This window comes from Mus musculus, chromosome 14, assembly GCF_000001635.26.
Source record: "Mus musculus strain C57BL/6J chromosome 14, GRCm38.p6 C57BL/6J".
Lineage (NCBI taxonomy): Eukaryota > Metazoa > Chordata > Mammalia > Rodentia > Muridae > Mus > Mus musculus.
The window spans coordinates 4015772-4041815 of NC_000080.6; the positions used below are offsets into that span (position 1 = coordinate 4015772).

At 43.7% G+C, this 26044-nt stretch overlaps 2 protein-coding genes across 2 annotated transcripts in view; one reads left to right on the forward strand and one right to left on the reverse strand.

The window, feature by feature from the left end:
- Gm32966 (predicted gene, 32966) overlaps positions 1–26044 on the reverse strand; it is a 172925-nt gene that overhangs the window by 25481 nt on the left and 121400 nt on the right. The gene's annotated exons all lie outside the window — the stretch shown is intronic.
- Positions 8170–25597, forward strand: Gm5796 (predicted gene 5796). Its single transcript, NM_001029930.2, has 6 exons — positions 8170–8226; positions 17983–18117; positions 18850–19012; positions 19963–20094; positions 20770–20952; positions 24453–25597. Exons 2-6 carry the CDS (start codon positions 17988–17990, stop codon positions 24460–24462), a joined length of 618 nt encoding a protein of 205 aa, NP_001025101.2. The 5' UTR covers positions 8170–8226; positions 17983–17987; the 3' UTR covers positions 24463–25597.

Here is a 26044-nt window from a genome sequence, read left to right on the forward strand (position 1 = left end):
AGAGAGAGAGAGAGAGAGAGAGAGAGGAAACACAACTTTTGGGAGTTGGGTTGCTCATTCTGCCAGATGGGTTTGGGAGTCTGAAAGGCAGGCTTGTCAGTGAGTGCCTTTACTCCTGAGTTACATCACCAGCCTCTGCTCTGGTTTTCCATGAATGGCACTGACCCCTGTGAGAACGAAGTAGGACGATGCAGGGGAAACATAACTCATACCGTATCACAAGTCATTCTTTCAACAGACTTGAGAAACATGGAGTGTGTTGAGAACTGTACTAGAGCCAGGAAGATGGAAGATGTAAGTTATAATATTTGCTACCAGGAAGACGATATGTGAAAGCTGACTTCAAAAAAGTCTTCTCAGGCATTATGACTGGATGGTGTGTAGCCATTTAGTGTAGAGAGGGCAGTCAGGTTTTTGTTTTTCTTTTCTTTTCTTTCCTCTTCTTTTCTTTTCCTTCCTTCCTTCCTTCCTTCCTTCCTTCCTTCCTTCCTTCCTTCCTTCCTTTCTTTCTTTCTTTCTTTCTTTCTTTCTTTCTTTCTTTCTTTCTTTTTTACCATGCAGCAAAGTCGGGAATACTTTTATGAGAAAGGTAGCCCTTAGCGTGAATCATGAAAGATGAACAGGTGCTGTACAAGGCTGAGTAAGAGGAAGAATATTCCAGAACAGGGTGCAGCATAAACACAAGTGGCCTGAGGATAATCACCTGCATGGAAATCCTTGTTCCAAGGGGCTCCTAGTGAAGATACTTGGACTTCAAATTGTGACTTGGGTCATGGCAAGAGGGATGACATATAAGCAGCTTAGAGAGGACACAACCAATGAGGGGAACCGGGGGTGGGGTGGGGCTCGGTTGGTCAGGCACCTGAGGCCAATCCTGACCACCTGAGTTCAATACCCAGCTCTCATATGGCAGAAGTTGGGAAACAATTCCTGCAAGCTGTCTTCTGACCTCTCCATACTTGCACATGGGCCCACACACAAATAAGTAAAAATAGAGTAAAAACTTCAAAATTAGTAAGGAACATAATGCAGGCCAGAGAGGAGAGGGAGAGAAAGTGCCAGGAAGGGGAAGCAATGAGAGAAGGGGGGAACCCAGGCTTATTTTTTTTTCTTTTTCTTTGCAGGACTAAGTGAATTGTGGTGACATTTACATAAGACTAGACAGAAAAGTCAGCTGTCAGGAAAGCACATTGTTTTACACAGGCTGAAAATAAGGTCAGGGGATAAAGGCAGACATTCCTGGTTAGGAAGTTGGCAGGCTTCTGGGCTGGAGAGATGGCTCAGTGATTAAGAGCACACACTGTCCTCTCTGAGGGCAGGGAGTTTGGTTTGGAGCACCCACACTGGGTGCCTCCTAACTCCAGCTCTAGGGGTACTGGATGCTTCTGGCCTCCATGAGAATTCACACTGCTGTGCACAAACCCACACACAGACACAGACACCCAAGTGAAAAAGAAAAGTCAAAAAATGTAACAACATGCTTGAAAAACAGCAGTTCACTTCTGGTCTGGGATAGCTCAGTTGGCCTAGAGGAATGAAGGGCTGGGTTTGAGTGAGCCCCAGTGTTCATCTGTGATCCCAGTGCTGAGGTAAAGGCAGCATGGTCAGAATGATGGAGATCTGTGAGTTATCATCTGGCTGCTAACTAAAAGCAAGGGAGGAACTTGTAGACTGCTCACTCACCCCACTTAACCCTCATTCAAAGTAAATGAAGGACAGGCTACTTAGGCAGCAGGTAAGAGGCCACTGAACAAAGCATAGTCACAAACAAAGAAGACCCAACATTCCAAGGCCCCTTTAAAGGAGAGATTCAGGAATGCAAATCTAGTCAGTCAAGTCACAGAAAGTGAGGGCTGGAAACCATCCAGTGGCTTAGCTCTCTCCACAATCCTTAGTGACCTTAGTGACCTTTAATCCTTAGTGACCTTAGTGACCTTTAATCCTTAGTGACCTTAGTGACCTTTAATATTCCAGTGGAATATTAGCCTCAGAAGTTAGTATGACTTGGGAGCATGCTGGATCAAGTATGTGTTTTGAATTTTCGGTTTCAAAACGTGTGAATGCATCTGTCTACCAGACTAAGGGCCATGAGATGGTGCTGGCAGGAGTCTGAAGTCCATGAGAGAGGAAATGACCCATGCAAATGCAGTCACTCCTCTGTTTGCAACTAGATGGAAACTGTCTCCACTGCCAGTAAAGATGATTTCAGGAAAGATGATTGAAAAACTTCCTAGTTGCAATTTTCATTTTCTTTTTCCCAGAGAGCAGCAGGAGAGACAGTTGACATTTGAGCTGTGTCTCTGAACTGCCCCTGTCCCTAATTTGAGTTGAGAGCTCACAGGGAACCACAGACCTGCTCCTTAGCTGGTTTTCTTTTCACAAAATCTTTCAGCCATAGAAAATGAATAAAAGCAGGGCTCCCCAGCCAGCCCAGCCAGACATCCCAGCTGCCAGAATAGGTGCTTGGGAGCGGCTCAGGGGTGCAAAGCACAGCCTTGCTCTGTTGAAGCCAGGTACTGTCCTGGGCAATTGGCTCCAGGCTCAGCTCAGGAGGAGACCGCCTGGAGCTACAGGCACCTGAGGCAAGGAATGCCTGAAGGAAAGGGTCCAGGTCCTGCTCACCCCTCGTGAGCTACTTGCCCCTGACATCCCCGATGCTCCTGTTGAGCCTGGGTCCTCGGTGAAGCTTCCTCTTTTAGCTGCACCACCGCCAGGTGCCTGTGACCGCCCGGTGGCTGCTTTCCTTTCCGCGCCATATATGGCCTGGCAGGGGGGGTCACATGCATCCCGGGCCGCCGACCAGGAGGGGTCGCTGGGGAAGGGGCAGATGGCGGGAGAAAAGGGGAGGGGGTCAGAGGCAGAGACAGGAGAGGGGTGGGGTGGCGGATTCTGGGGCCTTGGGAGGCAGCACAGGCTCGAGGAGCCCAGCGCTCGCCACCGCGCCATGGAGCTGCACTCATGCGGCTGCGGAGGTGGTGGCGGAGGAAGGGACCGGCGCGGGGGGCGGGGGGGGGTGGTGGCGAAGGCGTCGGAAACCAGAGAGCGCCGTGTCCCTGCGCTCCGTCGGTCAGCGGGCGCGGGCTGGCAGGATGGAGCCGCAGCACGTGCGCCCCGTGCTTGGATCCCAGAGCCCAGCCTGGGAGGAACCGGTGAGTACTGAGCCCGCGCCCGCGCCCACCCCTCCCGCTTGTCCTTGCTCCCCGCCTCCCCCTCCCGGCCAGGTTCCATTCCCGAAGCGGTCCGGGATGAGGTCCACAGCTGCTTCCCAGCCGGGACAGCGCTTCCTCCCGCGCCCTGGCTCCTCCTTGCTCCCCGCCCGAAGCGCCTTTGTCTGGTCGGCCTCTGGATCCGGAGAGGACCATTTCCTCGCTTCATCCTTTTCTCAGCTTTGCACTTTATTTCCTAGAGTGGCATGGAGGCCAGGGAAGTGGAGGGGGCTGGGTTGCGCGGTCAGCGGGTGCGGCCAGGAGGAGATGGGGGTTCACCTCTTGACCATGCGCTGGCAGTCACCTGGGCATGCAGGTTCCCGAGGACCGCCGCCTGGGAAGGCCCGCGGCTGCAGAAGCCCAGAGCCACGCCTCCAACTCGGGTGGCCTAGGCTGCCCTGAACTGTTCCGAGGGTCAAGGACCTGGCCAGGGATCCAGCCTCAGATAACTTCGCTTTTGCCTGGATCTCACAGCACACGCCACGCGCAGATGGAGTCACTTTTGGGGCTCAGAGTGTTGCGTGTGAGAAGATGAGAGTCGGGGTCTTTGGATTTATTCCCTAAAATCCATTAACTTATTTCTTGCACCTCAAACTGAACCTTCTGTTATCCATCCATCCATTCAGGGATTCCTCGCAGGAATCCCCGCCCTGCGTAGACCCTTGTAATCTTGAGTGGGCAATGAATTTTGGCTCTGCATACCCTATCTATGTATTTCTTACTCCTTTTTGATTGACGTTGTGAACCGTCTCAAAAGCCTGGTCCAAAATTTCTGGCTTCATCCCTGCTGAGGTGCTGTTCCAGTGAAGTTGTCCCAGGGACTTCCTGAGTCTGCTCAGGTGCGCCCTCTGCCTGTTGAGAGCTTGTAGGTCAGGGGCCAGGCTTGCTTCTTTTCCTACCCTTAGACTTCCAGCCCTTTTGCCAGGGTACAATTTACTGCCTCCTGCTTCCTGACCTTTCACGAGTGTCCTTCGACTTTGATCCATCTGCCACTGCGTTTGTTTGTGTGAGTTTGCACGTTAGGTAGCCCATCTGCTCGTGTTCTATTGCGATCATTATTAGGGAGTAAGGTGTTCTTGGTTAAACATACAATTCAGTCTTGACATTTTAGATCATTGGGAATGAAATCCAGCGACCTGTTTTGAACTTTACTATATAAAATCTTATCAGCTTCCACCACGTACAGCGGGAAGCTCCAAGTTATGTGTAGTGCTTTTTGGGTGCTGAATGCTAGGACTTCACCGCAGTTAGAAAATTAGAGAACCTCCGGCTTTCTTCTCCAAAGTGCTAAGAAACAGAGTGCTTTCTTATTCTCCTAGAAAATCTTCAGTACTCGTCTCGCAACATGAACGTTTAAAGCTAAAACCTTCACAGAGATGTGAGATGGAGCAGGAGCAGTGGCTAAATGTTGAACTCTTCAAAACTTGGCTTATGTAAGTGGCTAAGGCATTTTATTAGTTCAGCACATATTCTTATCCAACACCTGTCGTGTTCTGAGATTGTTGGGCAAGCTGTTAACTCTCAGACAAGCGTTGTCCCCAAGAACCTTACTTTATAGCTGAAGGTTGACATCTATCCAAGTATGTGTCATAAAAAGTTCTCACGAGGGATTTTATTCAGAACTTTGTGTAATGACTACAATATTTAAGGATTTTTCAAATGCTTTATATAACTACATAAGAAAGTTGTGTTACCTGAACGACTAAAAGAGGAGTGTATTCAAGAGAAAGCAAGAATGTAGTAGAGGAAACAGCTTTAAATGTTAAATTTTCTGGCATGGGGTGCAATGGGGTTGACGATTTAACCTAAATATGTTTTGAAGGAACACTGGGTCCACCCGAATCTGTGTTGTTTATGTTTGGGACAGAGCATCACACTGTAGGACAGGCTGCTGTGGGATTTACTCGGTAGGCCAGGTAGGCCTGAAACTGCATGCCCTGCTCTTGCTTCAGCAGAGTACAAGGAATCATCAAATTCCCCAAAATCAGAGTCTTTAACTTTGATTCAGGGATCTCAAGAATCTGAATGAAGTGAGTTCTGGTTTCCTTCAGAATGAATCGATATGACCGCCATGCGGTAAGCTATACTTAGAACATTAATTGCTAGTCTATATATAATTTTAAGAATCCACACTGTCTTTCTGTCTGTCTAACACACACACACACAGACACACACAGACACACTGACACAGAGAGAGAGAGGGGGTAGCGTGAGCGAGAGAGTAAGAGAGAGAGACAGAGAGAGAGAGATATCAGATCTAAGCAGTAGAATCACAGCTTTTTGAAGCACCAACTCTGTGTGCTCAGAGACTCTCATTTTCAAGCTTTGTGTGTGTCCCCTCCCCCCATTGCTTCCTAGTAGGTGGCACAGAACAAGCAGCTGGTACATGCTCTGGCAACCACAACTAGAGACCCAGCTCCATGCCTTTCCCACCAAGATATATTTATCCTCTGAGACAAAATAAATCCATACTCTCTTAAAACAAAATGAAAGAACAACAAAGAAAGCAAACCTGTTTTCACTGGGATTCCAGTTCTGAGTTGGTTTTTCAAAAAACTTTCTTAAAATTTAAATATAGGGAATTTAATATTTTACCATACAAACTTGACTAAATGGGATTACTGTGTTATCATGGCATTTGGCAACATGTATGCAAGAATTTGCTCTCTCTCTCTCTCTCTCTCTCTCTCTCTCTCTCTCTCTCTCTCTCTCTCTCTCTCTCTCTCTGTCTCTCTCTCTCTTCCCCTCTCTCCCATCTATGATGTATTTTTCAGTGAACTCAGTTTGAGTTTCAAGAAGATTGGATCTTGTAACAAAGGGTATATTTTAATGTTTGAAGCTATATGTGATCATATTGACTAACAGCACACATGTGGTCCAGGCTTCATAAGAGAATGACAGTAAAAGAGCCATTAGCTAGAATCCAAGTACCTTCTGCCCTGCTTTCTATTAGAGGTAGGGACCAAAGAAAATGTTGGGACACAAGTTGAAGTAGGGGAGAGAAAGGAGGTGATGGGAATGCCTGGCCTGGTTCTGCCTGCCTTTAATTTCAGCACTTGGGAGTACTCAGAGACAAGTAGATATCTGTGAGTTCAAGGCCCTGCAGGCTCTTCCTGGGTGTGCTTCCAAGCATCAGTACTTGAGGCAGGTGTTCCTTCTGCATCCATATTCATCCTAATCTGAATTTTCAGGAGTATTTTATTTCACATTTAGATGAATAGGGGAATTTTGAGAAAGAAATGAAACATTCCTGGGGAAATTTTTGAAAATAAACAATCAGTTCCCCATGGGGGAATTAGTAATGAGTTTCCAACCAATCTAATGGAGGTCTTTGGAAGGAGGAGGTACTGAAAGGATTCCCTTCAGTGTTAGGAGTGGCTCCTGGAAAGTGCAGCATGAATTGTGAGGAGAGCTAGTTAGCATGGTTGCAGTGTCACCTCAACATGACATCAGCAGTTCCTTCCCTAGACATTCTTTTGTGTATCCTGGAGAGGCCTGGCATGGTTTGAGATGTCACCTGTGTTGTGGCAACACCAACTGCACTTGGACCACTTTATGCACTGCCTTTCCTAATCATCCATAGATATGTTGGCTAGAGGAAGGATGCTACTTAGGAGAAAGAATGGACACAAGTGAGAGGAAGAAAGATGACCCTTGACCCTCAGACCAAAGCATCAAGAAATAAATGGTCCTTGAAAATGCGCCACCATGGGGGGCTGGTGAGATGGCTCAGTGGGTAAGAGCACCCGACTGCTCTTCCGAAGGTTCGGAGTTCAAATCCCAGCAACCACATGGTGGCTAACAACCATCTGTAAGGAGATCTGACTCCCTCTTCTGGAGTGTCTGAGGACAGCTACAGTGTACTTACATATAATAAATAAATAAATCTAAAAAAAAGAAAATGCGCCACCATAAGTATTGGTCAGAAGATGGGAAAATTCCTGAAGGAGACCACAGTCTGTTTCTGGGTCTTCAGGAATTGGGACTGAGTAGTTAGTCTCTCTGGGAAGCTTCTGGCCTTCCCTGCTTGTCATGGATCCTGAATTTGTCAATGATTACAGGACATTATTTTGTCCCAGATCAATGAAGTTTTAAGGCCAAACCTGTTGTCCTGGGAGTTTCAGGCTTCTGCTCTTACAGGGGAAATGGGTTTGAACGGGACAAAAGTGAAAGCAGCAGCAGGCAGAGGACTGTGAGTGAGATGTCAGCACCTCAGGGCTGGGCATCACTGTCCTTTACCCCAGGGACTCCATTAGGTGAACTGTCTGTCCAGCTCTCCTAAGAAGGAAAGAAATTGGCTTCCCAGGGAAGACCTTTCATTTCTTAGATGTCACAGAAGAACGTCTCTGAACAGTGTTCCCTAAAAGTTGCCCACATAGGTAGCAGGTGTGGGTATCAGTTTGTTCTCTAGTCTAGCCACTGGACTGTCAAAATAGTGAGCCAGAGTAGAGACTGGTGCTTTCTTGCCAACTCTGGGCACACTGGGCTCTCACGCAGCTGACTTGGTGAGTCTGGGAACGCGTTGTGCTCTTGCACTGTTTTTCCATCCATAGTCTTGTTTCTAGAGTGACCTGACAGGAGATATGGGCATCTCCACACCATCTTGGTGCTTGTGGGCTATGATAATTTTCTGATGGTTTCTATACCACAAGCTTATGGACAGTACTGCCTAATTAAATCATACGCAGCTATGAATAAGCCTGAGGATCCTGTCCTTGGTCACATGATGCATGTGCAAAGTGAAGCGAAAGAGGAATGACTGGGTCACATGGATTCCTGTTTTGTAAGATGTCTGTATAGGACTCAGTGTTCTGTCAATGCTCTGTGCCTTGACAGTATGCATATTCACTTGTGTTCATCTACCCATAGGGGCTGCTGGTGTATCACCATCATCCCCAACACTCCTGTTCAGAAGATGGGTGAGGAAAGTGGAAAGCCTAACCACTCAGCCGATGACCAGTGGGAAAAATGAGCTACAAGATCACCTGATCTTCATCAGTGAGAAAGCTTTGCACAAGAGGTATTTTTCATTCTGTCAAACATCATGGTCAATTTCTTGGGTCTATGGTATGGCCTACAATTTATTCTTATTAAATTTTATGGTACTGGGAGACTGTAACTCCAGGGTGTCACTGTGCCCAACCTTTTCTCCCTAAACATTCTCACAGGCTAAACTTGAAGTCAGAGCAGGAGTGAGCTGCGGACATAGGGTATTCTATTTTTTTTATATGAAAATGAAAGCCTACAACTGAGGGATTGAAGAGGATGTGATGTCTCAGCATGTATTGATAGAGGCACTGACATGTGACCGATTGAGTGAGATATTAGTTGCTGTGAGGTTTTGATTGATTGTTTGCTTGCTTGAGTTCGTTGTTTGTTTGTTTGCAAAGCTTTGTAATTGTCTGGCAGGTGTTGCTTGCTGAAGCTTGCTATATCACCAGGAAAGCTTGGTCCCATTTGGTCCATCCTGATACATGATGGAAGGTCTTGGGCTCATTAATACTCTTCTCAGATTTTGGGTCTTATAAACAGAATGTCCTCTGCATTTCCTCTGGATTCTATTTCAATTGTACTTTCTCATTCTCCCTGCAAACACACCCTGATTCTGTGTGCATGCATGTGTGTGTGTGTGTGACTCTCTCTATATTCTGGTCATAAGGGTATGTGGTAGGACCTGAGGAATTGCCTGCCTTACAGTCTGCTGACAATGCCAATGCTTAGGACTGGAAACCATACTTCAAGCAACAATGCACTTGCATTATGTGTTCAACTTGATGAAATATTTGAGTTCTGTGGTGAATTCACCATGACCTCCTCATTCTGGGTAATTCTCCCTGAAATGTGGATTATATAGTTTGGCCAAATTCATAGGACTAGGCCAAAGATCAAGAGTCCTTGTTCTGAAAGAAAAAAAAAAAAGGAGAAATGTCCTCATAGTTTCTGTATACCCACACCTGTGCCATAAACTACTGAGAGTTTAGAGACCTCGTCTGTCCCTCCAGTCCTATGCGGGAGCTCAAACAACCAGAACTCTAACCACCTGGACACCCAGCCTCTGGAGACCTTTGGACAAGATAGCAAGATTAATAAGCTTAGATGATCCTAGTACATAGGAGGTAGAAGGTAACATACTGTAAGCTTGGATAGTTCAGAATCCATCCTGGATTCAGGTGACCCTTGAAGCCTGTGTTCTTGGGACTCTTTGCTCTTGGGGCCAGGCCCAACCACAGATCAAATCCTTACTATGAAAAATTGAAAGTGGAGACTAAGCAGGTAATGTTGGACCTGCAGAGCTTACAGAATGTGTACACTGAGGCCTCAGAGACATTTGAATTCCTGGCAAAGAGAAAGGCTGCTATAGGTAACTGTCTGTCTTGCTTGGGAGCACATGAGCTGTAGAATTGCCATCTCTGCTTTTGATCCTGCACAGGAGACTCTCGAGCTCTGGTTCTTGCTTTCTGCCACTTCACACAGGAGCCTTTAGATTTTTCTGTTGTAAACCTGTGGGTTGAAACACTTTTTGGGGTAAAAAAAAAAAGGTCAAAGGACCCTTTCACAGAGGTTGTGTATCAGACAATCCTTTATCTCAGACACTTCTATTATGGCTTATAACAGTACAAAAATTATAATACCCAAGTAGCAATGAAAATAATCTTAAGTTTGGGAGGTCACTGCATTAAAGCATCCACAGCATTTGGTAAATTGAGAAACCCTGGTCTTGACAGAAGAACTATTTGTATCATGTGAGGTCTTCTTGACCCCCGGGGCTGAGTCAGGATCTGTAGAGAGCTAGTTACCAGCAGACCCATATATAGCAAGTATTCCCCTTGTTTCTCCTTTCCAATTCATAGTGCCTTTGCCCATTCCTTCGTGATGTTTCTCCATTAGGATGGACAGGTAGGGACAACTGTAGTCCACTTCTTCTTTTTAGGAAACATGGATCCCTCTTAGTGTTGGGACTTTTGGAAGTAGCATGAGTGTTTCTGGAATTTGCTGTTCTCTAATTTTTGCTTTCTGAGTGCAGCTCACCTAGATGTCCTGAGTTCTTATCTAGGTCTTCCTGACAACCAGGGTCTGGTGGGGTTGATGGTGTTTCTTATAAGTTAATAGGAAAAGGATAGCAGGGGCTTTGTATGCATTGGGTGTTTGCAGAAACCTGCAGAGCCACCTTCTGATGGAACTGAATCAGCTGAAGAAGAAGGTAGACATGCTGAGGAGGCACAGGAATAAGAAAGTGCTGGAAGATGAGGCACTGGTGCTGCAGTACTTGTGGGACTTAAAGGGGCTCCATAAGGACCAATAGGAAGAGGCCAGTGACTTCCAGAGTCAGGAACAACAGGTAGAGACAGGCAGCTTTGTCAGGCTAATGGTTAGCTCCATCTGCCCTTGTAACTTCTAGACGAGCTCATCCACCTACCTGTGCTTTCATCCATTATCTTACTCATCCACACAGCAATCTAAGTACATACCTCATGACAGCCAATTGTTCAGGTCTATGTCCAAGCACAAATATTTCTGGGGAATGACCTTCTTGTGAGAAAGTGGATTATCAGCAAGCAAATCCACCTCTGCTTAATACTTCAGCCCAAAGATGAGTACAGTTCAATAATACACCACACACCTACAGGGTTCAGTGCACAGAGCTTTAAGTGAGTGAAGTCAGGGATTGTGGCTTATTTGCTTGGCATCAGTCATATAATTCACATGTGAGAAGCAGCTTGCAAGGGTGGGGGGAATCCCTTTGCAAATGCCAAATGAGCAGTTCTTGATGTCATCTTTTTTGGGGTGACATGTGGCATTTCTCATCTTTGCTGTCTACATTTCAAGACAATCTTTTTAATCTGCCCAGGACAGACTCACACTGACTGAACTCTGACTAGCAGAGTGTTAGCCATGTTTTTTGTCAATGAGGCTGGAGTATTCTCCTTTTCTGTAGATTGCATTCTCCTGTTGACTGGATGACTATGGATGTGGGTAGGGATTCTGACAAGCTAGGGACATGGTGTCAGAGATTTAAGATTGCAAGAGGAAATTTTATGCAACCACTTCAGCATAGTCTGGCCAAGCAAAGCATGCTCACCATAGCAATTGTATCTTCCACCTTTTGTTTAGCATAGTGTAAGATACCGCTCAAATTGCTGGTATGCTATAACTAAACGAATGTGTTCTTGCAGCACGAGGTGCTTTTTTTTGGTATTTTGCTCTCATTTACATACTCTGTGTGTGGTGGATAGGCTGCGGATATGTGTGTTTTTGTGTGTGTGTATATTTTCTTTTTTGTATAGTATAGGCATGTGGTATTTTTTTTTCATGCACTTTTTCATGCATTTTCTTCATTTTCTAGAAGATCTCATTGGGTTTCATTTTCAGCCTCTGTCTTGAAATACTGTTTGCTCTTTCCCCCAGAAGCTCGCTGCTTTGCTTGCCTGGCTGATCATCAACCACTGGTATCCTTTGTAAACACTTGCATTTTTATTCCAGTGTGTGCATGCTTTTTGATACCCCTCCACTAAGAACACATACTCTAATTATCAGGAACAGGATAGTCTGGAGCAAAGGCTATAGTACTGCTGAGCAGAAGGACCTGGTCATGCAGAAGAAGAACAAGCAATAAAAAAAAAATCTGGTCTTGCTTGGTTGTCTCTCAGATGAAGTAGGAACAAAGCCTGGGAGGATCCTGTGGAGTGACTTTTGTGGGCTTCTTTCTGCTCATGGACAACCTGATGGTCACAGCCAGAAAGAGAACACATCAGAGTTTACATGGATCTAGTCTTCAGGACCTTCTGTCCAGGAAACAATATGTTTGATACTCAGTGAGTGTCTTCCTCCATTCCAAACTCTCTGATATGTTATGAGCTTGCTGTTTTTGAACACACAGAGATCCTCCTGTTTATAACTTTTAAGTGATGGGATTTAAAGGAGTGCATAGCCATGGTTGGAAGAAACTACACTTTTATTGAGAAATACTGCCTGTAGACCTGAGATTGCCACCCTTGAACCCGGCTCTCTGCAGTTTCTGCCTATTTCTAGTGAATAGTGTTCTCTGGATAGAGAAGATTTAGGAGGTAGCTGGATGAACCCAGGCAGAGCCTCTGCTGCAGGGATGCCTAGAGCACTTCAGAGGAGTGTTCTGTAACAGAGTCCCATAAGAGCCAGCATACAGCATCCAGAGCTAGTCCTAAGTCTAACACATCATAATGAAAGTCATTTTTAAACAAACAGGATCACTTTCCCTCCCAGGTCCTTCCCTCCCTCCCTAACATGGTGGGGGGCAGTTGGTGTGGGGAGAGGGAAACCTGATCTGGTATTGGTAGAGGGAAAATGACTGAAGTCCTGATGTCTGGCAGAAAGAATGTAAACAGGCAACCTCAGGAAACTGGACCCCCAGAATGCACCAGAGGCAGTGTCTTTTGCTTTGCAATTTTGTGAGGTCCCATTTGTCGATTCTCGATCTTACAGCACAAGCCATTGCTGTTCTATTCAGGAACGTTTTCCTTGTGCCCATATCTTTGAGGCTTTTCCCCACTTTCTCCTCTATAAGTTTCAGTGTCTCTGGTTTTATGTGGAGTACTTTGATCCACTTAGACTTGAGTCTTGTTTAAGGAGATAAGAATGGATCAATTTGCATTCTTCTACATAACTGCCAGTTGTGGCAGCACCATTTGGTGAAAATGCTGTCTTTTTCCCACTGGATGGTTTTAGCTCCCTTGTCAAAGATCAAGTGACCATAGGTGTATGGATTCATTACTGGGTCTTCAATTCTTTTCCATTGATCTACCTGTCTGTTTCTGTACCAGTACCATGCAGTTTTTAGCACTATTGCTCTGTACTACAGCTTGAGTTCAGGCATGGTGATTCCGCCAGAGGTTCTTTTAATGTTGGGAATAGTTTTTGCTATCTTAGGTTTTTTTTATTATTCCAGATGAATTTGCAAATTGCATTTTCTAACTCAGTGAAGAATTGAGTTGGAAGTTTGAATCTGTAGATTGCTTTCATCAGGATAGCCATTTTGACTATATTAATCCTGCCAACCCATGAGCATGGGGGATCTTTCCATCTTCTGTGTTCTTCTTCAATTTCTTTCTTCACAGACTTGAAGTTCTTATCATACAGATCTTTCACTTCCTTAGTTAGAGTCACGCCAAGGTATTTTATATTGTTTGTGACTCTTGTGAATGGTGTTGTTTCCCTAATTTCTTTCTTAGCCCGTTTATCCTGTGTGTAGAGAAAGGGCATTCATTTGTTTGAGTTAATTTTATATCCAGCTACTGCACTGAAGCTGTTTATCAGGATTAGGAGTTCTCTGGTGGAATTATTAGGGTCACTTATACATACTATCATATCATCTGCAAATAGTGATAGTTTGACTTCTTCCTTTCCAATTTGTATCCCCTCGATCTTCCTTTGTTGTCGAATTGCTCTGGCTAGGACTTCAAGTACTATATTGAATAGGTAGGGAGAAAGTGGGCATCCTTGTCTAGTTCCTGATTTTAGTGAGATTGCTTCCAGCTTCTCTCCATTTAGTTTGATGGTGGTTTTCTGTAGATTGCTTTTGTCATGTTTAGGTATGGGCCTTGAATTCCTGATCTTTCCAAGACTTTTATCATGAATGGGTATTGGATTTTGTCAAATGCTTTCTCAGCATCTAATGAGATAATCATGTGTTTTTTTCTTTGATTTGGTTTATATTGTGAATTACGCTGATGGATTTGCGTATATTAAACCATCCCTGCATCCCTGGGATCCAGCCTACTTGGTCATGATGGATGATTGTCTTGATGTGTTCTTGGATTCGGTTTGTGAGGATTTTATTAAGTATTTTTGCATCCATGGTCATAAGAGAAATTGGTCTGAAGTTCTCTTTCTTTCTTGGATCTTTGTGTGGTTTAGGTATCAGAGTAATTGTGGCTTCATAGAAAGAATTGGGTAGAGTGCTTTCTGTTTCTATTTTGTGGAATAGTTTGAGGAGAGTTGGAATCAGGTCTTCTTCGAAGGTCTGCTAGAACTTTGCACTAAACCCGTCAGGTCCTGGACTTTTTGGGGCTGGGAGACTATTGATGACTGCTTCTATTTCTTTAGGGAAATGAGAGTGTTTACATCGTTAATCTGATTCTGATTTAACTTTGGTATCTGGTATCTGTCTAGGAAGTTGTTTATTTCATACAGGTTTTCAGTTTTCCCGAGTATAGCCTTTTGTAGTAGGATCTGATGATGTTTTGGATTTCCTCAGGTTCTGTTGTTATGTTATAAAGAACTCAAGTAGATAACCTTCATAAGAGCTAAGAACACAATCTAAAAATGAGGTAGAGAACTAAACACAACATTCACAACAACGCATCTTGAATGGCTGAGAAGCACTGAAGAAGTGTGCAAAGTCCTTTTTTTTCAGGTAAATGAATATCAAAATGACCCTGAGGTGGTGTCCAGCGTTATACTTTCCAGTGAAGAATGCTAAGATCAAAAAAACTCATGTGAAAGCATATGTTGGTGAGAATTTGAAGAAAGAGGAACATTCTTCCATTTCTGGTGGGACTGCAAAGTGCTATGGCAACTCTGGAAATCAAAATGGAGTTCCTCAGAAATTTTCAGATAGATCTACCTGAGAGCCAAGGACCAACCTTACTGGTGCATGGCCTGCTACTTTCAGTTTTCACTTGATGGCTTGTTACTCAGATTTTCTTATTGGGCTATGACTTTGCTCTTGTCTTTCTGATTCTCAAGCAGTTCTCTGTTCTTACACATTGTTTTGAGGTACCTCTAGCCACTGGGACTTATTTATACCTTCAAATGCCTCTAAATTGGGGGACTTCTAATACTTGGAGAAGCTGAGTGACAAAAGCAAAGTATGTTGAGCCCTTTGGTGTCCAGTGCACACCAATCTATGGGAGTTTAGATATAATAATCCTCTAGAACATTCTTTAGGAAAGCAGCAGTATGCTCTCAGGTCCCTGTGTGACCTCAGTTACCATTGCCAGCTTTGTGGGCTTCTCTACTGCTGGTCTGAGAACAATTGGAAACTCCTGGAATAGATGTCTCATATCTCATTTCCTTTGTCCTTGTTAGTATACTGATGGGATTCAGTTTGATGGAAATATACTCTCTAGAATAATTAATAAAACCAGTGCTTCTTACGGACCATCAGGATGAAGTACCAAGTTCAAGGACAGTTCTGCAAGAACTGCTCAAAGACAGCCAAGTGGAACAAGAAGAAAGCCATGCAGAAGTCATTCATTCCCAGCACCCTCAGCACCTTTCTCCAGGACAGGGTCACTCAGCTTTGGTAGAAGAAGGGATGACCTGAGATAGCTGCCACATATTCCCTCAGAAAAGAAGCAGCCAGCAATATTGGGGAAAGAATATAGGTGTCAGGGGGCAGAAAGCAGAGTGTAAAGTGAATAAATAAAAAGATATCAATAAAAAATATTTAATTATTTAAAAAAATTGGACAGAATGTATTGTTCTAGTAACTCTAGTGTGTATACACAGGCAATAACTTTAACACCCAGAGAGAATAGATGTTGTAAAGTAGGGTGCCTTTGGTATTGACATAAACTAGGAACATAGCAAAGATAAATAAAAAAGAAAGATGTTTGTCCCATAGATCCATTATTCTCCTCAAGTCTAAGTGTTTGTGCTCACTTTTACCAGAACTCTGGAAACCTCTGTTAATCCAGGTCTCAGGGCTCATCCAAAGTACGGTCCTGAACTGGCTGTGGCCAAGTGTTCCTGTGTTGTTGGCTGACCTCTGCCTCAGGCTTCAGAGGCACTGGAGGGGCAGTGTTGGCCTTCAGGTGGCAGCCATTCCAGGTCCCCTACCATACCAGATAGCGAGTCTTCCACAGATGCCTGGCATCTCAAAAACAGAAGCTTGGGTATTTCAAAGATTGGGATGCCACTCTACAGTCATGATGAGTTGATTACGTGAGACCATACAAGTTAACTAATGTCTGTATGACTGTTTTCTTTATTTGAAAGTGAGTAATGAGATCATCTCAGGAGTGGTTGCTAAGAATAAAATCACTGATTAACATAAATGATAGGACTGTACAGAGCATGGGCTTAATATTCTGGGTCCAGTGCAAATAGCTGGGAGAGTTCAAAACAAAACCAATAAAAGCAACAGGAATACAAACAACAACAATTGTTTAAAACCCTTTTGAGTGCTGAGATTACTGGCATGTACCAACTGTGGCTAACTTTTTTTTGTTTTTATAATTAACAACCAAACATACAAACAAACAAACATCCCTATTCCAATTCCAGCAGTTTGCATCAGAGAGAGCTGTGTGACACTGCATGCTGCTTCCTTTCCTCAGATAGCTCAGGTCGTCATTCCTATACTAGGTCAGCTGGACCTAAGACAGTGTAGTTGAACTACTTGCTGTCACGACATGATTCTACAACAATCCTTTTCTTGATAAAATTGAGCCTCTATAGAGTAAGCCCCATGTTGTTGGAACCAGGACCCTTTAGGCCAGCAAACACACAAGCCACCCTCAGTGAAAGAGAAAAGGAAAAATCACATTGGAAAAAAATATGCGCCCTAATTGTAAGAAAAAGCACTCATCTTTGCAGCCATCACCTATCTCCCCCTGATTTTTGAGCTCTGCATGTTGATATTGTGTGGCTCAAGAAGGTAGTGAAATTCAGATGTTTTCTGAAAGAAGATATACATGATTTTTCACTCTTAAATCTGTGAGGTTAGGGGGCACAGGTTCAGCAAAGCCAGCATAAGAACACAAAAGCCAGAGATGATAATGCCAAAGGGACAGCATCCTGACCTTATAGACACATTAAAATTGAGGTTTCATCTCAATTCAGGTCATTGCACTCCCAGCCCTACCTTCTGAGTATTATATTTGCTGTGAGTACAGTATGACGTTACAACCTGCAACACCCTCATTTCTCAACTTAGCAATTCTGGAAGACAGATATTGGAGAAGTAATTGCTATGAGGCTACAATGCAGTAATGTACAGTCCAGGATGACCACTACTCTCTGTTGCCCACTTAAATTGTCTGGTTGTATTTGAGAATGGGAGCATGTGCAGGATAATGTTTTGAAGAAGGGACAGCAAGTTAACCATTTATATTTGCCCTGTAGATGATTCCATATGTTCAAAAGAGTAGGGAGTTTTCTTTGTAAAAGATAGGGTTGTAAACCAGAGATTTTGTGAAACTCATGTATATATATATATATATATATATATATATATATATATATATGAAAAAATGCCCTCTGTCAAGGAATACACCGTTAGAAAATATTGTCCATGTTTTGTACAATTAAACCTATAGGAGAAAGATATTTGCCTCTGTGAGACAGGAAAACCCTGGGAAATTGGAGTGTATGTCACATGAATTGACACAGCTGGTATATTTACTGTTGTGAAACATCTACTACATCCACAGTCCCTAGAGATTTGGGTGCTAACAAAATCTCTTAAGCATGTCAGAGTCCTAACCAACGTTCCCCCTCAAAAGCACATGACATCTAATGAAGCAGTAGAATTCTCCAGCTTTGGAAGGAGAGGTTGCCAAAGGGGATCACACGGGTCCATGAGAGGCTCCAGGAGAGGCACCCCAGAAAAGGACCAAGCTGGGCAGAACTAGTTAACAAGTAGGTCATGGCAGTTGCTAGTGACATCATCAGTAATGCCTTCCTTGGAGAATCTCTTGTATCTAGGATAGAACTAGAATCTTCTGTGTTGTCACCTGTGTTGTGGTGACAGCAACTGCCTGTGGTTCATCCCTTCTGTTTGCTCTGGGTTCACCAGCAGGAATGTTTTCCTGGCTGCTCAGGCTATTTCAGAAAGAGAATGGCGATGAAGGAGAGACAAGACCAAAAAAGAAGGAAGAGGGAATCCTTTCTCATGAAAAAGGAAGAAGGAAATCATTCTGGAGAAGGCACAGTGAGTCCTGGGCAAGGTTGGGGAACTTCCTGGTAGAGGTAGGCTTGAGCTGGGCCTTCCAGGAGTAGGTCTTACAAGCTGAAGCCTTGGACTTTGTCAATGTCAGAAAAAGAGTCAAGAATTTCTGATGATTAGTTTGACAGAGCCAGGAATTGACAAACCTGCAGCTACTTTTCTGGGAGCTATTTAATTTCATTTTGAGTGGCAAAAAATGTCAGGAGTGGGCACTATAAGAATAACAGTGTGTCCTTTCATGGAAGGGAGTTGAAGCACTTCATCTTCCAGATTACTGTAGGTAACTTGAGTCTCTGATGAAAAGAACAGAGAAGGATGCTCCCCTGGTCATGTCATGTGGTAAGGACTCAGACACTTTGGATTTGAAGACACACGATTAATTAGTGCTTGATAGTGCTAAGCACTATGAACTTCAGGATTTCCTTGCGTCCCATCTGATATGACCTGACAATGTTCCCCATATCTTTATGTCTGAGGCAGCTTATACATTTCAAGGCAACTGGGCCTGTAACAGGGAGTGTGGCATATGTCTGACAATGGTGGTTAGGAAGAGGAACATAGCTTAGCAAACCAGCTGGAAGATAGCTTTTCTGCTCTTTTAGGAATTCACTGTCTTTATCTTTTCTCTCCCTCCATCTTCTTCTTGGGACTCAGAATGGTCTCCCCTGCCCCTGGGCCATCAAGTATGCAAATTCTTTTGTGTTTACCTATCTGCAGGGTCTGCTAGAAATACTTCAACCCAAAATTCCAAAATGACTAAGAAGAGATCAAAAAGAAATGAACTAGAAGAACTGAAATTGGATATGAGGAAGATCAGCAATGACATGGAGGAAATGTGTGGAATCCTGAACCTTTACATGTATGAGGATTTGAACTACAGGTAGGAATTATGCCCAGTACCCTGTTGACTGTATTGTGCCATCTGTTAACCCAATTTCCTTCCATGAATGGAGTGCGTCATCTCCCATCATTCAATTAAGTAGCCCTGACAGGTGTTTAATTGTTAAATAAACAAGGTGCTGTGTGTTTATTATCATCTTCTTTTGTACTTGACCTTGGGGTTTTTGCATTCTGATTGTTGCTGTGAACAGCTAGAATGTCCTGCTCACACTTACTGCCTCTCAGTGTGTGAATGCAATGCCTGCAGGCTTCAAGGCTTTACTCTGATATTGTTCATTATATTCTGAGAGATGGCACCTGTCTGGATTTATTTGGCATTCTAATTGTGTCTGTGTGTGTGAACATAGTTGCGTGTGTTTTGTCCAGGACTGGGGCTCTGGGACCTTTGATGGGGTCTGAGGATTTGTGTGATGCACAGTTTGCAGGTCCTGTTAGTGTTGAGTCCATAGAGGTCCAAAGTGATCACCAGGGAAGTTTGCTCCTGGTGTTTCCTTGTTGTCACACAGGAATCTCCTGGAGGAGATGTGATAAAGACTTTCTCCTGTAAATACTAGTTGTGTCCTCTGGGAATTCACATAACAACAGAAACCAAGAAATGAGAATCCCTGCCTTAAAAATAAGAGGAAAGTCATTACAGATATCTACTGGACCCTTGCCTGTGGCACAGTGTAGTGTAAAATTGTCATAGAAGTACTCTATTCCTCCATGCTTGCCCGGGAAGCCCTTGAAGGTCAGCTAGCTCCATTTGGTCTCCTGGCTCTGCTGTCCTCTGCCCAGGATAGTAAGTTTAATTAGCACCTAGGGGACCCAGTTTGAATGAGCCAGGATGTGGCATGCAGTTGGCTTGGGTAGTACATGATATAGCCTGTTTGCACATGATTATTGATTCCTTAATTCAGCATATTATTTGCTTCTTGGGCCATGCCACAGGATGAACACTGAATTCAACATCATTAAATCACAACATGAGAAGACAATGTTGGATATGAATAAAATGATCCAGTCCATAATTGGTTCCATGCAGTACTCCAAGGAACTGATAGAAGATAACTATTCCTACAGGTGAGTCAGTGACACAAATGAGACCCCCAGAACTAGGCAGGGAATGCTTCTGTCCTTTTAGGACTTTGAACAAAAGCAAGGGTTCTGGTTTTATGCTATCTGTTTTTATCCAGGAACCCTGCCCTGAGGCAAGGGTCTTGGATTTGTATCTCTTGGACACAGGTGTCCTAAGTGTGAAGAGTATCCAAGACCCTCCAATCTTTATTCTTCCAAATTCAAGATCCTCTACATAGAAAACTTTTCCACCACACTGGGAATATCCAGGAACCCTGAACCTCTGGGTTTCTGACCACAGATTAAAAGATCTAGGATTCCCAACAAAAATGTAAAGATTGCACACCTGTTTGGTCGTCTCACCTCTCTCAGAAGGGCTAAGCCCTCTCCCTGCTGAAGGTTTTATGGTACCACAGACCTATAATCAACCATGAGGAACATTTCCTCTTCTGTCATGTATATGGTGTACTCTTGGTGTCAGGGTTTTTAGAAGTTTGTTGAGTCCTGTGGAATATGGCTGGTATCTTGATATGACCTGCCTCTGTTTGGTGCTGCTATGTAACTGTGGACTCTTCTGGGGGCTGTCTGGGAATCAGGGCCCTTGCAGGGATCATAGGACTTGTAGGAGTGGCAAGCCAATGGAATCTGGCTGGGAATCACCAATTTTTCTTTGTGGATCAGCATTAAGGAGGACCACCTCCTCCGTGAGTGCACTCAACTCAACGAAAACGTAAGGATATTACTGAATGAGAACAGAAGGCTGCTGGTGGAGCAGTCTGGCCATAAGTGTCCTGTGGGGAAGAAAAGAGGTTCTCTGAGGAGGCCAGCAAGAACATCTGTGTCCCAAGTGCCAAGGAACAGCAGGTAGGATGATGTGTATCAGAGGCAGATTGCCCTCATGTCTAAACATAAACATAGACAATCAAATGTAATAGTCCACCAACTTCTCCAGGCACTCACCTATGTCTCCTCCAAGTGTTTGTTTATGTGATCATCTACAGGGCTCTCTGTGGAGGTAGCCTGGTTCAAGAAACTGCATATTTGGCATGCAAATGTTCCTGCTCTGCTATAATCACTGAGGGAGATAGGTTGATTAGACATCACAACACTATATGCCTTAAGTTTGAAGGGTGCTGTGTTGGAGCCCTTCTTGAGAATAGCAAGAGCTTTGAGGGAAGAAGTAAAGGCCTGTAGCTCATTTGCTTTACAGGGATCTTGTGAGATTCTAGGTAGGAAATAGTTTGCAGGGATGACAGCCTAGTTTAATTGACAAATAAGTGGATTTCATTACTGTCTTTTGGCGGCTTTTCTATTCCCCCCTTTTCTGCTCTATCTCAAAATGGTCTCTTCAGGCTTCATATATCTTGGTTCACACTGAGAGAGCCTGAGTAGCAGCTTGTCAGTTTAATTTTTCTTTGAGTTCTGTTGGAGTGGTCATTCCTGGGCCTTAGAGTCTGGAGTTGGCTGGATGACCAGAGATGATAGAAAGGCTTCACACAGGCTCAGGTTTGGTGTGTGATTTCTGAGGCTTCATGAAAAAATTTCTTAATATATGCCCCCAAATTGGACCATTGTTAGATGTTTCCCTCCCCCCTCCCCCCAGACAGGGTTTCTCTCTTCACACTGGCTCTCCTGGAACTCACTCTGTATATCCTGCTGGCCTCAAACTCAGAAATCTGCCTGCCTCTGCCTCCCAAGTGCTGGGATTAAAGGAGTGTGCCACTATGACCTCGCTTCTCTCGTGCTTTTTATTCCTCTAAAATAATCGCAGAGTCCTTGGGTCTCCCTTGAAACATTACCTCTGCATAGTCTGAATTATCTTGGTCCTGAACCATAACAGATACCTCATTGTTTTCTGCTCAGTTATGATTTTATGTGAATAAGTCTGTGTTTGCTTGTGTGTGTGTCTGTGACTGTGTGTCTGTGTGTTTCTTTTTGTGTATGCATGGTTTTTCCGACCTGTGTCTCTATCAGCCTCAGTGGGGGCTGAGAGAAATGAGGACCTTCAGACAGTTCTGGTAGTATAAAACTGGTTATGTCTATTAGAAGCCATGTTCAGAAAGTGGAAAAGAAGTCCACTTTGACCCAGTGCTTCCAGAACAAGGAGGAGTTATCCACAGAGTCTAGGGTGCTCAGGGTTGTAGTGGTCCTCAGAGCATCCCTGAAGGAGAAGCTATCCTGATGTCCATCTGCTGAAGGATGAAAAGGCCCTGTGTGGTACAGCCCTTCCATGAACTCAGTGTGAGATAATCCATGCAAGCTTTTGTCCTTCAACTAGTCAGCCTTATCCTACTCAAAATAGCCCTGACACAGTCACATTCTGGGGGGAAAACGTTTCTTTTGGATCCTGGTTGTAGACAGTTCCTATTACTTTGGGCTCATGCCTTTGGACACCAAGTCAGTTAGGTGATGGAAAAGGGAGATCCTATTGGAAGAAATTGTTTACTTTGGGACAAGTCTGAAACAGTGAGCAAGAACAAGAGGCTGGTCCACCACTAACATGTGACCCTAGGCTGGGAAACAAACCTATTCTACACAGCCTTGGGAACTTGCTGAGCCAGATTGGATAATAGGACAAGAACCCTGATTCCCAGACCGGTTTATGAGTGGAAAGCATATCACTGACTGCGCTGCCTATATGCTATGCCCACTAAGTACCTTTCCCATTCAAGATTTGTTTTTTTATTCCTGCAAAGTATCCTGGGAGATTTTTATATTTGTATTAACCACGAAACTAAAAAGGTCACTGCAAAACAATATGCTTGTATTGCATAAACACAAATATTATGTGTGTTTGAGAGTGTGCCCTGCAATAGTCATAGATGTACAGGGGTGTTGTTCTGTTTCTTCATGACCATCACTTTTAAGGTTCATTGCCCAGCCTTGGGAATATTTTTATTTAGCACACTCTTGCAGATTCTAGGAACCATGAATTACCCATGGGTATTGTGTTGTATGGTGTCTCTGGTTATTTGGAGATAGAGGGATTGACAAGAGGAACCCTGTGAGGTTCCTGCACTGGAGAAATAATCATAGCCTTCACTTCAGTTCAGGGCATGCTCCCACCCCATAAGGAATCCACATGGTTTCTAGGTTGCACACATCTCTCTTGAACTCACATCAAACATTGCTACAATGTTATTACTCAATATAATGTACCCGCACAACTGGGGAAATGTGGTGTTTTTTAGAACTCCAGTATAATGTGTAGTTGACAGTTCAGTTTCTAGCAGTTTTTTTTTTTCATTTTTTATTAGGTATTTAGCTCATTTACATTTCCAATGCTATACCAAAAGTCCCCCATATCCACCCACCCCCACTCCCCTGCCCACCCACTCCCCCTTTTTGGCCCTGGTGTTCCCCTGTACTGGGGAATATAAAGTTTGCAAGTCCAATGGGCCTCTCTTTCCAGTGATGGCCAACTAGGCCATCTTTTGATATATATGCAGCTAGAGTCAAGAGCTCCGGGGTACCGGTTAGTTCATAATGTTGTTCCACCTATAGGGTTGCAGATCCCTTTAGCTCCTTGGGTACTTTCTCTAGCTCCTCCATTGGGAGCCCTATGATCCATCCATTAGCTGACTGTGAGCATCCACTTCTGTGTTTGCTAGGCCCCGGCATAGTCTCACAAGAGACAGCTACATCTGGGTCCTTTCGATAAAATCTTGCTAGTGTATGCAATGGTGTCAGCGTTTGGATGCTGATTATTGGGTGGATCCCTGGATATGGCAGTCTCTACATGGTCCATCCTTTCATCTCAGCTCCAAACTTTGTCTCTGTAACTCCTTCCATGGGTGTTTTGTTCCCAAATCTAAGGAGGGGCATAGTGTTCACACTTCAGTCTTCATTCTTCTTGAGTTTCATGTGTTTAGGACACATGCTCCACTATGTTCATAGCAGCCTTATTTATAATAGCCAGAAGCTGGAAAGAACCTAGATGCCCCTCAACAGAGGAATGGATACAGAAAATGTGGTACATCTACACAATGGAGTACTACTCAGCTATTAAAAAGAATAAATTTATGAAATTCCTAGCCAAATGGATGGACCTGGAGGGCATCATCCTGAGTGAGGTAACACATTCACAAAGAAACTCATACAATATGTACTCACTGATAAGTGGATATTAGCTCCAAACCTAGAATACCCAAGATATAAAATATAATTTGCTAAACACATGAAATTCTAGCAGTTTTTAATAGGTGAGAAACAATTCCAAGCTCAGGTGCTCTATGGCACTTGGGATGCACGTTATGATCTCAGCTGATAGGACATGTTGGTTTGTCCAGCTGAATAGAGCTGTTCTGGGAGGGACAGCTCAATTTACAAATGCTTAACTGGCCTTTGTTTCTTTCTTCCCTAAGTGTGATATAGTCCAGCAGAAAGCAGAACATGGCACAGACCACGACATGATCTCCCTCAAAGAGAAGTGCTGGAGGAAGAGCACTGAGTGTGCACAGGAAATACACCACTGTTGCCTCTCATCCCTAATAACCATGGCTGTTATGGGCTGTATGCTCCTCCTTTATTTTGTTTCTTTGGTATGAACAGGCCTTAATTTCATCTAGCCTCTGGCCCAGGAAGAGTGCACATTTAAAGGGACTCAGAGAAATGCTGAGACACATCAAGAGCTGCTGGGCATCCAGGAAGATTCTGAGAGTTTATATTTATCTTTTCCTGATGGGTCATCATCAATAATTACATGGAGATCAGTCAACAAAATTGTAAATCCTTGGATCCAAGTTTACAACATGTGTTCTGCTTTGACTTGGGAGGCCATATCCTTCAGACCCACACTCCAAAAGGAGAGTGTTGCTTAAATTTCTCCTGCAAAGTTTGTTACCTCCAGGAACTACTTTTCTACTAAGTTGCCAAGGACAGCCACAGGCTGTAAGTCTGTGCTACAAAATGTGCAGACTAAGAATTTTGCTTTGCACAATTTTTGTGGTTTGATTTTGGTTTGAGTTTTGATTAGTTTAGTTATTTGTTTTTTCTTGTTTTCATTCAAAGTTTTGTTATTTATTTGTTATTTATTGTTCTTTTAATTAATTTGATATTTTGATAAGGTTATACACAGTACATATTGACTGTCAGCTTTCAGTTACAATTGAGTACATTGCATTTTTTCTTATGACTAACACAGTGATCTCCAACTCTTCACTCTAAGAGCCTTGTTATTTCAGGTGTGATCATGAAAGCCCACAGATATCAGACCCAGATGGATCTCTGCACTCTTCATGGGACTTGGGCTCCATAGTTTCTTCTGAGCTGGACTTAACTACAAAGTCCTTCATACATTCAGTATGGAGAGTTTGTCCAACTGTCTGGATAGGAACTTAATGATGGAAAACTTACCCATGCTGCATCGTTGCTGTCAAATATTTAGCTACTGTGAAAATCCTGTGGATGATGGTGTTGAACGCATTAATGGCAAATACATCAGTATTTCTGTAATAGCTCTCATTAAATCAAAGCATAGTCTAAGGGAATAAAAAGCTGTCAGAAAACACAGCAGTGTATGCTTCTGCGTTCCTTCAAATATACAATCACTGGTAATTGCAAGTGGTTTCTGTGGGGGTCCTTCAATGTTCATTTTATTACTTTATGATTCACCTGTGTCTGCCAAAAAACATCATTCAAAAACAATGAAGATTGTAATTAGGTATCATCCTATAAAATCCTAACAAATGCCTTTTTTATTTGATATTTTCTTTACTTACATTTCAAATGCTAAACCCTTTCCTAGTTTCCCCTCTGAAGATCCCCTGTTTACTACACCAACCCCTGCTCCCCAACCCACCCACTCCCTTCATCCTGGCCTTGGCATGCTCCTCTACTGGGACATAGAACATTCATAGGACCAAGGACTCTCCTCCCAGTGATGACCAACCAGGCCATCCTCCTCTACATATTTACCTAGAGCAATGAGTTCCATCATGTGTTTTCTTTGTTTGGT

What these genes read in the sequence shown, in the direction of transcription:
- Gm5796 (NM_001029930.2), top strand. Translation starts at nt 17,988, where the DNA reads ATGTTTTCCTGGCTGCTCAGGCTATTTCAGAAAGAGAATGGCGATGAA. An exon ending in ATCATTCTGGAGAAGGCACA is followed by an intron (nt 18,118 to 18,849) that starts GTGAGTCCTGGG and finishes ACCTATCTGCAG; the next exon opens with GGTCTGCTAGAAATACTTCA. An exon ending in TATGAGGATTTGAACTACAG is followed by an intron (nt 19,013 to 19,962) that starts GTAGGAATTATG and finishes GCCATGCCACAG; the next exon opens with GATGAACACTGAATTCAACA.